General features: G+C 30.2%; 1 protein-coding gene across 1 annotated transcript in view; it reads left to right on the top strand.

The window, feature by feature from the left end:
• Positions 1-16106, top strand: part of LOC122636307 (midasin) — a 107626-nt gene that overhangs the window by 88328 nt on the left and 3192 nt on the right. The window contains exons 16-21 of the mRNA XM_043827388.1: positions 7843-7990; positions 8139-8365; positions 8474-8685; positions 8997-9991; positions 10338-11482; positions 11641-16025. Of these exons, the coding sequence (XP_043683323.1) occupies positions 7843-7990; positions 8139-8365; positions 8474-8685; positions 8997-9991; positions 10338-11482; positions 11641-16025 (7112 nt within the window). The remainder of the gene's footprint in view (positions 1-7842; positions 7991-8138; positions 8366-8473; positions 8686-8996; positions 9992-10337; positions 11483-11640; positions 16026-16106) is intronic.

The raw sequence follows: 16106 nt of genomic DNA on the forward strand, positions 1-16106 counted from the left end.
AAAAAAAAACAAAAATTTCAATTAACGAAATCATAAAACATATATTGAAAGAATACAAATTGTGATATTTCAAGATAATTACGTATCGATTTGCAATAATAAAACCAAGAAAATAAAGAAAACAAAAATTAAGAGAGTTATTAGTCTATTTAAGAGTCTATTGTCGATATTTCGTAAAGGAAAAACAAGAAAAGTCTAATTAATGAAATTATAATTAAAATATATATTGAAAGAACAAAGCTTATATATATATATATATATATATATATACACACACATATATATATAACATATAAATATATATATATATTTTTTATAACTATATTCGGTATACAGAAAATCAATTAATATTCGATTGCCTCTTGAGAGCAACTTCCTCTTGGTACTTGACGTTGAATTGGGACGAATTCACGAAAATTCGTGTCATTGGCCAAAGGTGGTTCTATCGTTTTCTCTCTTTTTTTTTCCCTTCTTCTTTTTTTTTTTTTTACTTTTCCGCTTGGCAATATGCAGAGAAAGAGAAACGGAAAAGAGATAAAATGTGAGAGATAGAAAAAGGTAGATGGAGATTGAGAGAGAAAGAAAAAGAGAAAAAGAGAGAAAGAAAGAAAGAAAGAAAGAAAGAAAGAAAGAAAGAAAGAAAGAAAGAAAGAAAGAGATAGAGATAGAGATAAAAAGAGAAGGATTACGAGAAAGAGAGAAAGAGAGAAAAAGATAGATAGAGGTAAAGATAGATAGAGAAAAAGAGAGAGAAAGAGAGAGAAGTGCCCTCGAGTGTCGCTGCGAACCGAGGCGAACACCTTTAACGTAGAATTTTCTTTCGCGTTTCAACCCTTTTCAGAGTCATCGACCCTACGATTATTTTCTTGCAAGGTGGTACGTTCAATGGCCAAAAGGAAGGTCTGTCGGTCTGTCGGTCGGTCGGTCGAACGGATGGACAGACAGACAGACAGACGGTCGGTCGGTCGGTCGGTCGGTCGGTCGGTCGGTCGGTTGGTCGGTTGCTCGGTTCTTGGTCGGTCCTGTCTTCTTTTCTCCTGTCCTCCTTTGAATGGGATGTCCCACTAACGATGGAGTTAGAGTAGTGCCGTTCTTCGTGTTCCGCTCGTTAAATTTTTGCAGGTACTTCAGTTCCTTCAGGTCGGTCTTACACCTGATAATACCTGGATATCATCTGCGTAGGATTTTCTTTATCTTTTTTTCTTCCTTTTCTTCTTCTTTTTTCTTTTTTCTTTTTTTATTTCTTTTTTACTATTTCGTTTTTTTTTTTTTCTTCTTTTTTTTCGTGAATATCAAATTAAAGGAGAAATAAAAGACAAGGTCCTCGTCATTAACGCAAAGAAAATCTTTCCTTTCGTTAGGGTGCGATCGTTTTCCTTTTATTTCGATAATGAATGAACTTTTCATTCGTTTTATGTTTAAGTTTCAATGAATTCAGGATTCCTGACGTAGAGACGTCGGTTCGTTTTAAACGACAGTTTGAAAGTTTTTCGACTAATACGATAATAAATAATTATTTTTATAGGTAAATTATTATTCGTAAAGCTTGAATTTAGGTTTATACGTATTATTGAAAATATGTCATAGAGTATATGTATAATTATTTATTGGTACTTTATCGATAATGAAATAATACTAGAATGATTGATATAATTGTCTTACGTGATTGACATGGAGTAAAGAAACAAAAAATGGTGATAAAAAAGTCGACCAATAGATTCTTTAAAATTAATTAATTGCATCGATATATTATGATAATAGAATACGATAATAGAAAAGTATAGTGAATGGTAGTAGATTAACTATAAATCGTTTTCTTTTATTCGTCTACTCCGCAAAAGCAAAACGGGTAACTTTTACTTTCGAGCCAAGCAAGAATCAATACTTTTTGGTACTCCTCCTAAATTGCTTCTATTCATGTACGACGTATACACACGTACATATATACATTCATATATTTGTGTATGTTGCTATGTATTTGTATGCGTATATAAGAGGTATGTACATGTGTACGTTCTCATAAAACACAAGAAATTCTTCTATTTGTTCTTTTCATTTCACACGAATTATTCTCATCGTCTATCGCATAAATGATTCATAGATGTTGCAATACACAATGATAGTATTTTGTACTCTCGCTAAAAAAAGATTTATAATTTACACGTATCACATCCCGACAGATTGGATACGTATTATAAAAATATCGTAAGTCGATACGTGTCCAAATGTTTTATCGTCTCTTTCTTTCTTTCTTTCTTTCTTTCTTTCTTTCTTTCTTTCTTTATTTCTTGATTTTTTTTTTTTTTCTTTCCTTTTTTTCTCCCTTCCCTTTTTTTGCGATACATTCAAGCACTTCGACGTTTCCAACGGACCACTCGATTTATTAATCATTCCAATCTGTTCAATCATCCTGTTCGATTCGAATAATAATCGGCTTTCCGTGTACTATGCAAAATATATGAAGAATTTGAATGTTTTATAGAAAAGTGCCTTTGCATTTGGCAATAATTACATATATATGTATATGTATAATTCGTATTACGAGTTGGATTTCTTTTATTAGGAATAACTAATCATCGAAACTTATCGTACGATTTCATAGGATTTCTTTATCGAAATTAAAATATGCAAAAAGACATTCTCTCATTTATTTATCTAACTATCTATCTACCTCTTTTATTAGCAATTAGAAACCTTCTAAGAGGAAAACTTCTAACTGAATGAATGCCTTAAGTATTTGAACATAAACGTGCTTTGCAGAAGCCAGTTTCGCATATGCCACGTAAATTCCAAATCTATATCAAGTGTTCCCGATATCGATTTCTACTTTAAGTGCCACCGACGAACATTCGAGTAGGATACTCAACGAATGTGTAAACCATCCTACATTGTTGGCATATTTTATAAACGTCAAAAGTATCTTTCTGGAATAAATAGTATTTCCATTTATTTCGAAATATTTTACGAAATATCATACTTACGTGCGTGTGCGCGTCCATATTTTTTTTCGTTCTCCAATTTTTTTTTGTTTTCTTCAGTTTATATAAATATAAGTTATAATTAGTCTCTTATAATTACATCGACGCAAGTAATAAAAATCAAATTAAAAATCATGTTTTATTTATTTTTTTCTTTTTAAAGAATTTTAATTATAAGTTCTGAAGATTATAATTATATCTGTTAATTGAGTATTCGTATAATTTTACTACCCTACATATAACTTATACTTGAGAAACGCATTTATTATTAACTTCTATATATTCCGCAATTTTCTCTATACGAAATAGAAAGTATGTAATATGTAATTAGTATACTTTTTCCAAAGATAAATTCTCCTATATTCTATACGATTCTAAACTATTTCTACTTCGTCTGAAAAGGATGATCGATTAATTATTTTCTATCAAAAAAAAAAAAAAAAAAAAAAAAAAATATTTACAATTATCTGTTTAAGAAGAAAAAAGAACAAAAAAAAGAGAGAGAGAGAGTGAGAGAGAGAAAGAAGAAAGTGGAAAAGAAAAAGATACAAAACAATTAGACCAGTTGTTCGTCGAAACGTTAAATTCTCTCTCCTTTTGTGCCTGTTTTTAATTCTCGAAGAGAGAAAAAGGCGCATCACCTATCTCTAGCATTTGGCTCTTAGCTTCGATCAATCCGATTAGAAATAGCTGATTAATCAACACGCTTGGATAGACAGAGAAAGAAAGAAAAAGGGGTAGGGGAATTTCGTCAATCTATAAAACTATCTCTTCCTCGAGCAATACTTTCGAGCAGGAAAAAGATTCGGCTCGTTGATAAGATTCGTCCTAAAATGGAAAGTCGTTGAGAAATGGTGAGAGAATAAAAAACAAAACAAAAAAATAGAAAAAAAAAGATCTATGATCCTTTTACAACGTTAATTAATTACGCCACCTATTTTTCTTTTTTGTATTCTTTCTTTTTTTTTTTTTTCCTTCTTTTTTTCCATTTTGTAATCTTTCTCTCTAATACATGGCGTTTCACTTTTTTTACTCGCTTTCAATTACACGATGATGTAACATACCGTGTTTCTTTTCTTACTTAAATCAAATGCAGTGATACGACGAGTGATCGATCTCTTATAATTTTTAATAAATCCTTTTCACTCGCACTTATTTACTGTTATTAAATCATTAGTTATATCCCGTAGAATTTATTTTATAGACAGATGATTCGGATAATGATGATGATGATGATGATGATGATGATGATGATGATGATGACGACGACGACGACGACGACGGTGATTTTATCGCAACGTCCTTTCGTTAAAGCAAAAAGAATTAGCTTCCGTTTCAATTTCGTCACGTCCAACACACAAAGATTACTCGTAGATTTCTCTAGTCCGGAACTGAGATCTCATTACGATTCCACGCGTGTGTTTGGACTGGATAGAAAGATAAGAGGAAGGACACTGATCCAGAAGCAATACGAACGACAAAATGATCAGTTCGTAATACCTCATCTGAGATCTTTCTTTTTCTTTCTCTTTTTTTTCTTTTTTTTTCTCTTTGTCCCTTTTTTTCTTTTCTTTTTCCGGATCAAATCGTTACGAAGGAAGGAAGGAAGGAAGGAAGGAAGGAAGGAAGGAAGGAATTAACGTTTCAGACGATTTATGTAAACTCAATCGATCGTTTTCTCATAATCTATGCTAATCAGATGTTTTTTTTTTTTTTTCATTTTTGAAAAAAAGAGAGATCTGATTAATCCTTGATATATTCTAAAATATCCTGTAACAATAATTCGTCTTCGATTTTATCGTTAAAAAAAAAAAAAGAATAAAAGAAAATAAAAGGAAAAAAAAAAATGGAAATGAATTTGGTCAGGACACTTTTTTAAAGCTCGCCATTTGCAATTCTATTACATATTCCTAACTAATCGGGACAAACATCGGACAAACTCGAAGTCGAAATCGATCGATTTAAAATTTTCGTCGATATATCGTATTTGGCAACATTCGAGACACGAGCGGATCTGTCTAAGCGGAATCTTTTATCACGGCCTTCGTTACCAAAATGCCGACGGGTTTATTTGCTCTCCTCTTTTCTTTATCCGCTTTTGATTCATAGCTCGATCTCGTGGAGCATTACGTGCCACGAATATTCTTTTGAGAAAGACATTTTCACGAAAGCAATTTTACTAAAAATCCATTCGCCTTTTTGCATCATTGTTTTCGATAAAAAAAAAAAAAAAAGGAAAAAGAAAAGAAAACAAACAAATAGAAGAAAAAATAGAAAAGAAAGAAAAGAAAAATTCTATCGAAATATCAATCAAAAGTGAATATTAATTCGATATTTTAGAAAGAGAAAGAGAGAGAAAAAACACGACGATTTTTCTTCATAAATTAATTGCGATCCTCATTACGCTGTGTCTTTCGTTATGAAAACTTTATGGAAATTAATTGAAGATGAAGTCATGGTGTCGAACAAAAAAAAAAAAAAAAAGGAAAAAAGATTCGCTGATTTCGTCATAAATAAATTGCGATCCATTACGTTTTCTCTTTCGTCGTGAAAACTTTATGAAAGTCAATGGAAGATGGTTTCGAAAAAAAAAAAGAAAAAAAAAACTTGACGATTCCGTCATAAATAAATCGCAACTCGTTACGTTATCTCCAGTTATAAAAACTTCATCATGTCGAAAAACTTTATTGAAGTCGATTGAAGATGGATTCGTGATTTCGGAAAAAAGATAAATAAATAAAAAAATGGAAAAAGAACCGACAGATTTTTTTTACATAAACAAATTCTTTAGCTTTACGTTATCTTTAGTTATAAAAAATAAACTCATGGGATCCTCGATTATGGATTGATCCGTTATTTCGATTTTGAAAAAAAATTCGACGATTTCGTCATAAATGAATTGCGATTCGTCACGATGAATGACAAACGCCACTCGTTCAATTCAAACTATTCGAATTTCATTCGAACTCGAAATTTCCTATATATATATATATATATATATATATATATATATATATATGCACACACATATGAAAGTCGGTCGAAGTCTAAAGTTCGTGAATGAAATTTCGTCTTTAGAGAGGATTCTCGACGATATCATAAAAAGGTACGAATTTGTCGTTCAATACCACCTAGGTACCGCTCGAACGATGGCAACGGTTCGCCATGACGTTTTAGAATATTCTTTCGAATTTTATGAAAACGAAATGATCTTGGAAAATCGTTTGCTCGATATTGTCAACGTATCTGAATGTAAAATTCTTTTCTTTTTTTTTTTTTTTTTTTTTTTTTTGACAGTAGTTATATATCTTCGAACAAGGATGAAATACGTAGTTTAAAAAAAGAAAAGGATGTATACGAAAAAAAAAAGATAAATAAATGTCTTCGATTATTACGAGTTATTAAAAAAACTAAATAAATTATAAAATTCTTTTAGTATTTATATCTACGACAAAAGAAAAGGGTATGTAAATTTATTGAATCCTGATAAAAAAAAAAAAAAAGAAAGAAAAAGAGGAGAAGGAAAGAAAAGAAAGAAAGGAAAAGAAGAAAAAGAATAAAAGGAAAAAAAAGGGGGGGGGGAAATTCGAAAGAGTTAACGGAAAAAATGTCTTACTACTTGAAGCTAAATAGCCATGAAAATCCATAGTGACGTAAAACGGAGATAGGCACGAGGAATAGTCATCAATCACGTTGATTCACGGGCGAATATTTCTGACGATCCTTATCCTCTAAAGGATAATCCTAACGGATATTTCTTCTGAAAATGAAATTTTTCATTCGTACCACCTGCGAAATATCCGTTGAATTTACCGAAAAATGCGTGTATCATTCGTATATTGACATACCTACTACATACATATATACATATACATACATATATATATATAATATATAAATATATTATGTATATATACATACATATATATATATATATATGTATATATGTATGTATGTATATATATATATATATATATATATATATATATATATATGTTAACATTCATGTAAAAGAAGAATTCCTATAAAATAGCATAGGATATTATTATCCTTTTCTCAGATCGATGAGGCGTCAGGAATGGCGTAAAAAGAGAAAGAGTAGACTGAGAGGAAGAAAGAAGGGAGGAGTTAGTAGACGAGTTCATTTTATATCACCGTGATTTACGAGGCTTCCTTCATAATAAAATAGCTACGAGAAAGAACTTGGAGTTACCACATTTCGCCATCTTCCATTCTCATTCCTCCTGTATACTTCTAAAAGGAAATCGTTTAACCTCGATGTTGAATATTTCTGACCTTATAAAAAAAAAAAAAAAAAAAAAAAAAAAAAAAAAAAAAAAACAAATAAAAGATAAAAAAAAAAGAAATGAAAATAAGAAAATCGAAGGCAGTTCGTAGATACCTAGCAATGGATGGTATCCTTGCATCAAAAGTTTTATTCTTATACCACTACGTGTTCGGCTAGTGAACTCGTAAATGGTAAACGTGTGATGAAATTTTTACAAGCACACACGCATACATATATAAACTCACTTACACACAAACTCATCCACATATAAGTTCGACATTATGTATATGTATTAGGGATTATATCTTATGAATTTTTATCTACTTTAATTTTTTTTTTTTTTTTTTTTTTTTTTATATATGTATTTCATAAATACAAATCTAGTGAGAGGATCATTCTCATGAAAATGGAGTTTGAAAATGAAAGATTTATTATTATTATTATTATTATTATTATTATTATTATTATTATCATTATTATCATCATTATTATTATATAATTGTTCTTTTTCTTTTCTTTTCTTTTCTTTTCTTCCTCCCTTTTATTAACACTCACTGTTCTTTTCATTTCGTTTAGATCGATTATAATCGACATCTGGAAGAATTGCTCGAGCGGACGGAAGACTTGCTCTTGGAAAGTTTGAAGAGAAAAATCCATAACAACGACTTGGAACAACTTGCTAGTTATCATGCTCTCTTAGAAAGAGTGAAGCGTCTTTCAGACGGTAAATTGATTTATTCGTATTTAATAAATGTCTGTAATATTTATAATACTTTTATCATAAAAATTACCGTCATGTTTTATATATATATATATATATATATATATATATATATATATAAAATATATATTGATCTTTCGTGAAATTCTAGATGAAAACGATAATACGAAAACAATGGCTTCGGAAACGCAGCTCTTTTTGCGAAAGAGCGACGAATTGTCAAAGCTGGTTTCAAAAATAAAAACTTTGGAAGCTTCTTACGAGTTCGCGTTAAAAGAAATCGAGATTAAGTTGGAAGCATTGTCAACGTTCGTAGAAAAAGAGAAATGTTTAAATGCTGGTGGCAAGTTTGAATGGGTCGATAGCGTATTAGTGAAGGTAAGATTTGTCGCTCGAAATGTCTCTTTTGTTCAATAAAAATTATCGCTGTTTGAAGTAAAAAGTAATTTTTTTGTAAATAATAATAACAACAATAAAATTGTTCAGTGTCTTCGTGATGGCACGTGGCTTCTCATCGATCAAGTAAATCTCTGCAGTCCAGCGGTGTTGGACCGACTTAATGGGTTATTAGAACCAAATGGTGTTCTAACCATTGGCGAAAGAGGAGTCGATAATCATGGAAATGTGATCACCATTAAGCCGCATAAAAATTTTCGCTTGTTCTTAACGATGGATCCTCGTTACGGAGAAATTTCCAGGTAGATATTATCGTGCGAGCCAAAAAAAAAAAAGAAAATAAAAAGATAAGAAAGAAAAGAAAGAAGTTCTATCGAATATCGAAAAAGATTGGAAACGATGTTAATTAAAAGCATTTAATTATATTCCAATATTAACAAATATCGATTATCGAACATAGATAGCTCCATTAAATTCCTTGAAATATGATTCTATTTTTATAATTTATATTATAGCATAACGATAAAAATGAATTAAGATTATTATGTTTCGTCGATTGATCTAATGTTTTCTATACATATGTATGTATATATTGATTTTTTTTTTTTTTCAGGGCAATGCGTAATCGTGGTGTAGAAATTTACATGATTGGTCCAAAAGAAAATATTCATTACGATCGAATGGATTTGAAATCGATGTTACATCATTATGGAATAACTAAGTGTCATCATCAAAGAGCTTTAGTTGAGATATACGAAAGAATGTCGAAAGAAATCGTTACGATCGATAAACTCAATATAGTTGACCTAATGCATTCCGCATTTCTGGTTGCTCGTCGACTTACTCGCGGTTTTCCCTCAAGGCAGGCAATTAGAATCGCGTGCATTGATGTGTACATCAAAGCCAGGTCAACGAGGACGCCAGAAATAAAAGAATTTTTGGTCTCCGTAATCGAGGAAATTATTGATGCTTTCATAATAAGCAATAGTGATAATAATTTTGTTGATCTTGATGCAGCTACTTGGAGCATTAGAAATATACAAGAAAATACTAAACTAACGATTATCAGACAGGAAGGTCTTCTATTAAAATCAGCCATTGAGATATATAAATCTAATCCCATGAAAAATGATTTAACACCGACGTCGAGTTGTTGGAACGATATGGTCGATTTAATGGCGAATAAAAAATTGGAAATGTTAAACGTTGACGTTAAACAAGTCTTACCTTATTTATTGATAGATCTTTATGAAAGATCTACGTTGACCGACGTTGAGATCAGAAATTTGTGGTTCTCCAAAATGTTGACCAAAGAAAAAAATACTCTTCTAATGGATCTTGCGAGAAAGAACAATTTATTGGCGGATGAAGTTTTGTCATTTGACTTTCATATAGCCAAGAGATCTTTACCTTGGGATCTTGCATTTTTACCAGGGATTGCGGTTAACGACACAAACGATGAAGTAATGAATGACGCTAATAAACTAGCTTTACTGTTATATTTGCGAACTATGATCATTATAGATGATACGATCTTGGATGAAAGTTTAGTTGATGAGAAAGAGAAAACAATGTCTGTGAAGCAATACTCCAATGCAATATATCATAGTAAGTATGGATTTGTAAATAGAATATATATAAATATACATACATACATACATATATATATATATATATATATATATATATATACATGTATATATACGTACGTACGTATGTATGTATGTGTTAACAATTATGAAAGTGGTCTAAATCAACGTTTTCACACATGCATTTCTTTTTCTCTTTTTTTGGTCGCACGCTATTTTTTTTTTTTTTCTTTTTTTCTAAGTCTGTTAATTACACGAAAGAATTATGTTTCAAGAATAAATATATTTACTTTAAACGTCAAACTGTCTCAAAGTGAAAAATATATATGATTTACGTAGCATTCATTATCACTTTCTTTTTTCAGATAAACTTACGTCGAACATAAAGAACCAACCGCTTCTAACTGATTATGTAAAATTGGTTTATCAAACAAATACGTGCATTCATTCTCTACTCAGAGATAATGCTTTGTTAATAAATAACGAAGCTTATGTGGAATTCAGACAAGGTTTGAAATATTGCAACAGATTCCTTCAATTGGGTGAAACGACTTTGATAAATAAGTCCGAAAGACAAATAATAAATCTTGAAGAAATGACTCTGTTATTAAGAGTATATTACAGATGGTTGATTAAATTTGTATATAAATTATATCGAGTTTGTAAAACGGATTCCACGATATCTGAGATAACGATTAATGAAATGAACAATTTTTTCGTTATGGTGAATGAAATAAATCATTTGTTATTGTCGACCCATGATCCGTTTAAAAAAATAACGAAACTTATAAAAAAGCATTTAATATTACCTTTACCACATATTTCTGAGAGGTCGATGAGCGTACACGTAAAGATAAGAAAAACATTAAAAAGTTTTTTACCATGGGACGATGGTACTAATGATCAGTCTATAAAAAAAGAGCTTAAGATAATATCTATTCAAACGAACGATGCAATAACGATGCGTTATCAGATGATATCTTTGTGGAGTAAAATTTATTCTAATCCGATATCAGATAATTCTGTTTTACACGGGATATCCGAAATCGAAGAATTTTGCGAATCGAATCATTTCGATCTAAATACGCCGATGGAAGTATCCATGGTTTTAGAAAAAATCAATTCTATCGATCCAAAAGAATTGATCAAGATGTCTTCAAACATACAATTGTGGCCAATTTACGAATACTTATTTTTATTACTAGCACATAGCTCTTATAGACAAATTTGTGAAAACACGATGAACAACGATACCTCCTTAGAAAATTTGTTAGAAAGTTTTGCCAGAGTACCCAGCATACCTGCCAATTTGATTGCCATATTATCTACGATATTTTCTAACGAGACAGACTCGAATCAACGAATGTTATTGATGCCTGAATTATGCGTCCTCTTATCTCAATTTACTCAGAACAGTTATGCTGTAAAGGATTCTAAAATGCTTTTACATTGGAATGGTATAAGTAACGATGATGTAGAAACGTCTATTGCCATTTATGATGTCCCTAAGGTAAAGTAATAATATAATATCTAATATATATATATATATATATATATATATATATATATAGATATACATATAGATATCTAGTAATATAGTATCAAAATATAATTTTATATTAAAATAATTCATAATAAATTCTTATATATCTACATTTTTATATTTAGACACATCAACACGTCGGTGGAACTATATTGATGAATTTAATACTAGAATTGATATTGCAAAGAACAGAACAACGTAAAGAAGATAGAATTCTTGCTGCAACAACATTAGGCACGTACACGTCTCGTACTGAACAATTAAATAATTTGAACGATATATTGTGGCACAACAGCGTTAGTTTAACATCAAAATGTTACAATTGTACCAACAATGATTTTGCTATAATGAAATTTTATTTGAATTTGTATATGTCTGCTGTAGAAGACATGTACTCTGAAAATGATGTTGAAAAATTAATCGTTTCTACGATTGAAAAGCAAGGGAACCAGAAAAAGAATGAAATAGAAAGCACATATTTGAACGAATATGTAAAACCTATAGACGAATTACGTGAAATAAGAAAGAAATTTAGGAACGTAGATATGAATGACGATGTTGTCGAAAGAGGAAGAACATGGATATTAATTGGATACTTGGAACTTTTGATATTTGGAAATTTGGGTTATATCGATCCTGTACATAAGATTAATTTGAAATTAAAATGTCTAGAAGAAGATATCGAAGATTGTAAGACAGCGATATATATAAATTCGTTACAATCTCATATTTTGAAAACGTCTAACGAAAACGTTCATCCTCGATATTTAGCGATGAGAAAATATTTAGAGACGGTGTCCAAAGAAAAAGATAATCTGAAACTTTCAAAAGCTTTCCGACCATCATCGACAGACTTTACGATGTTGAGTAAAGACGTTATTAATTTTAGAAATACAATTACGTCTTACGAAATAATATACAAACACATCGATCGTTTAACATTTGCTATAAATATGATTGAAGAAAATCCATCGAAAGAATCTATCAAAATTGCTGAGGATGCATTAAGAGAAGGAGAAACGTGGTACTTATCGGTACAACGTTTTGCAGAGCAAATAGAGATTAAATATTATTCTTTTTATCCTGACATAGTCCTACCTTTATTAGTATCATTGATACATTTAAAGCAAGGTATTTCCCTTTTAATTAATGAAACGGAAAAAGGAATAACTTCTATCATAGTAGATTCTAAAAAAGACAACTTAGAGAAATTAATTTATAACATGATTCGTTATCCAACCATTGGATCGGGACAAGAGAATTTATTAAATTTAGTTAATACGTGTACATCAAATTATACCAAACTCGTCATTAGTAAAAGCTTACGTTTAGAAGATAGTTCGGTCTCTGTTAAAGAACAATTCCGTATCGTTAAATGCGCCTTGTACGAATTATATAATTATATCGTATTAAACAGAGATTTGTCAAAAGATCATTGGGAATTATTGAACGAATCGTTGAAACAACTTGTGACCATATGGAAGCAACAGCAAGAGGAAACTGAAAAACGAGCAGCGGAGAAAGAATGTCTTTACAAGAATAAATCTCTTCCGACAAATAACGATGATGATGAAGATCTTATTTCCGAACTTGAACAATTCTTTCCAACTTATCGAGAGAGGGACTTCGGTGACATAGAAAATGCTATGGAAATGAATTTAGAAGAAAGTGTTACATCCACGGAATTAAAAGAATCCTATAACGATATCATTTCGTACGACGATATTAAAGAAATTCAACAAATTCATTCTACAATCGTTACGTCTTTCGTTAAGTGCGAATGGATATTTCGTGAAAACGATAACGTAGAACCTAATTACATTCGTCCTTTGTTACAACGATACGAAATAGCACATCTGTTGTTAAAGAATATCAAATTCAATCTAAATGAAAATTTCACATCAAAGTTATATAACAGTTTACATATGTTAGTGTCGCAATCATTGCAGACTACTGAAAATGAAAGTACCCAACGAATGATGTTTAATATGATCAAAGCGTATAAAAAACCTTATGATTTTTATAAAGATTCTAATATTCAAGAAGTAAAGCAATGTTTGCCATTGTGTGAATGTATTCTAACTAGGATCAATGAATTTTTAAAACAATGGTCCGAACATCCTACTTTGAAATCGATAAAAAGTATTATTGAAAGAATTTATGGTTTCCCAGTTACGTCTCCTGTTGCAAGATTTTTAACAGGTTTAGAATTATTACTAGTAAAGTTACATCAGTGGGAAGAAAATGCTCATAGCGGGGTTACCTTGTCGAATGATATTTTAACATTGACGCAACAAATTATTTCATGGAGAAAACTTGAGTTAACTTGTTGGAAGAGTTGTCTCGATACAGCCTTTGAAAATTTACGATCACAAACATCCAAATGGTGGTTTTATCTCTATGCATTAATCGAGAGTTATGTATTTAAGTCTGCATCTATGGTGACATCGTCGAATATCATCAAAGAAAATGAATCTATCGATAAAAAGAAATTGATTGATTTATTAGAACGATTTATCAATGAATCGCCTCTCGCTGAATTTGAAACAAGACTTGATTTATTATTAACGTTTCATTGTCACGTACTCTACTTTCAGCCTTCCGTTGAAAAGGAAGATCTTCTAGCTATATTATGGAACATTCATAATTATTATAAACAATTTGTACAAGATGTAAATACGAAAATCCAAGGGTTTAAAGCACCTATTGAGAAAAAGTTAAAGGATTTTGTTAAAATTGCACGTTGGAACGATATAAGTTACTGGTCTGTTAAAGAAACTGTTGAAAAGACCCATAGAACATTGCATAAGTTTGTAAAGGAATATGAAAATAGTTTGAAGCAAAATGTTCTTTCTTGCTTGACTGTAACTGCTGAAAGTTCTAATGCGAATTTAGGAAACGATTGTAAAGGTGATAATGCTCAAAAAGAATATATAATAAATCCAAAGGACTTTATCATTTCTGAGACTATAACGAAAGGTATTAATACTCAGAATATAAAGTTTAAATTAGAATCGAAAAATATTAATAATCCGGATATGAGATATGAATTTGTATCGAGCGTAGGAAAACTTTTGGATAAAGCTAAACGTTATTGTAAGGAAATCATTTTAACAAGTTCATATCCTTGTATAAGAATGGATATTGAAAACTTTATACAAGATTACATAGAACAGAGTATTCATTTAAGAAATATTGAGATCGATAGATCATTAACGAAAAGCAAACAAAAATCGCAAGCAAAAAGTATATTGCAACAAAAGAAGATGATATTAGCTAATTATTTCAAAGCTTTGAATCTAATGGGTGTGTCGTATCGTACTGGCATATTAACATGGAAAAACAATGTAGATAAAATTATTGATTTTACAATATCTCCATTAGATATCTCTGTAGTAACAAAATATTTCAACTTGTCCAAGGTAGATGAACAGATGCTTATACAATGGACAAATTGTGATAAATATTATTATAAATCTATCATCAAATTAAATGCACTTAATGCAATGTTAAGAAGTACTACACAAACTGACCTAGGTCAACAGAACATAGAACGCTGTCGTGGTTATTCAAGTCACATAATGTTAATGGCTAATAAGCAAAGATTAATTTTAAGTAAATTATTTAATTACTACAAGCCTCTTCGAGTGCTTCTTATGAATTTATCAGAAATTGATGATATCCATATTGATATTTCCCAACAATTTCAAAGCAATATTCGAAATATAAAAGAATCAATGATAAATTTGGAGCTTGGTTTTGAACAACTTTTGTTGTACTTGCAATGTTATCCAAACAAGTCGCCATTCGAAATTCAAACTAATATATTAGTTTTAGAAAGAAACACATTACCGATATTAGATACTTCCGACAGTATAATTCTGGATAACATGAAAACTAAATTAAACGAATATTTAATTCTGATAAGAAGAATCGCGAGAATTTTCAACTCCGTTTTTATTTCTACGAAAGTAAAAGATATGACGAACGAAAAAACTGTCGATTTGTATCATTTAAAAGTTTTAGAAGATACTTGCAAAAACATTACTACGTTAAAAATGCAAATAAGTGCGTTATTTGATGCTTTCATTTCTACGAACGCTACGCATCCGATTGTAGAAAGTATAACATTTTTACAAACGCAAATTGAATGTAGTATTAATACGTTTAAAGAATTAAAACAATTAACAATAGAAAAAAACACAGATTCGTGTTCAAACGATGCTGAATGTATTAAACGATGCATAGATAATCTGGTAAAGAATATTTTACTCGTTGTACAAAAAAAATATAAAGCCAATACAAGCGAAGATGATGCACCATGTTTAAACAATGATGATAATGATGACAATGATGATAAAGATGTAGAGGATGATTTCGAACGGAATAAACTAAAAGAAAAATTAATAGAAGATTTGGAAAAAAATATAGAAGAATTGAAAGTTTCTCACATATATGAATTGTTTAAAAATCTTTTACTCAGAGTAGGCGAAAAACATGATTATAAAAGGTAAAATATTTATCAAACAAACGTCTTCTTTCTTTTCTTTTTTTCAAATAATATTTTATTATATATTTGTAATTATTATTA

This window comes from Vespula pensylvanica, chromosome 21 (genome assembly GCF_014466175.1).
Source record: "Vespula pensylvanica isolate Volc-1 chromosome 21, ASM1446617v1, whole genome shotgun sequence".
NCBI lineage: Eukaryota > Metazoa > Arthropoda > Insecta > Hymenoptera > Vespidae > Vespula > Vespula pensylvanica.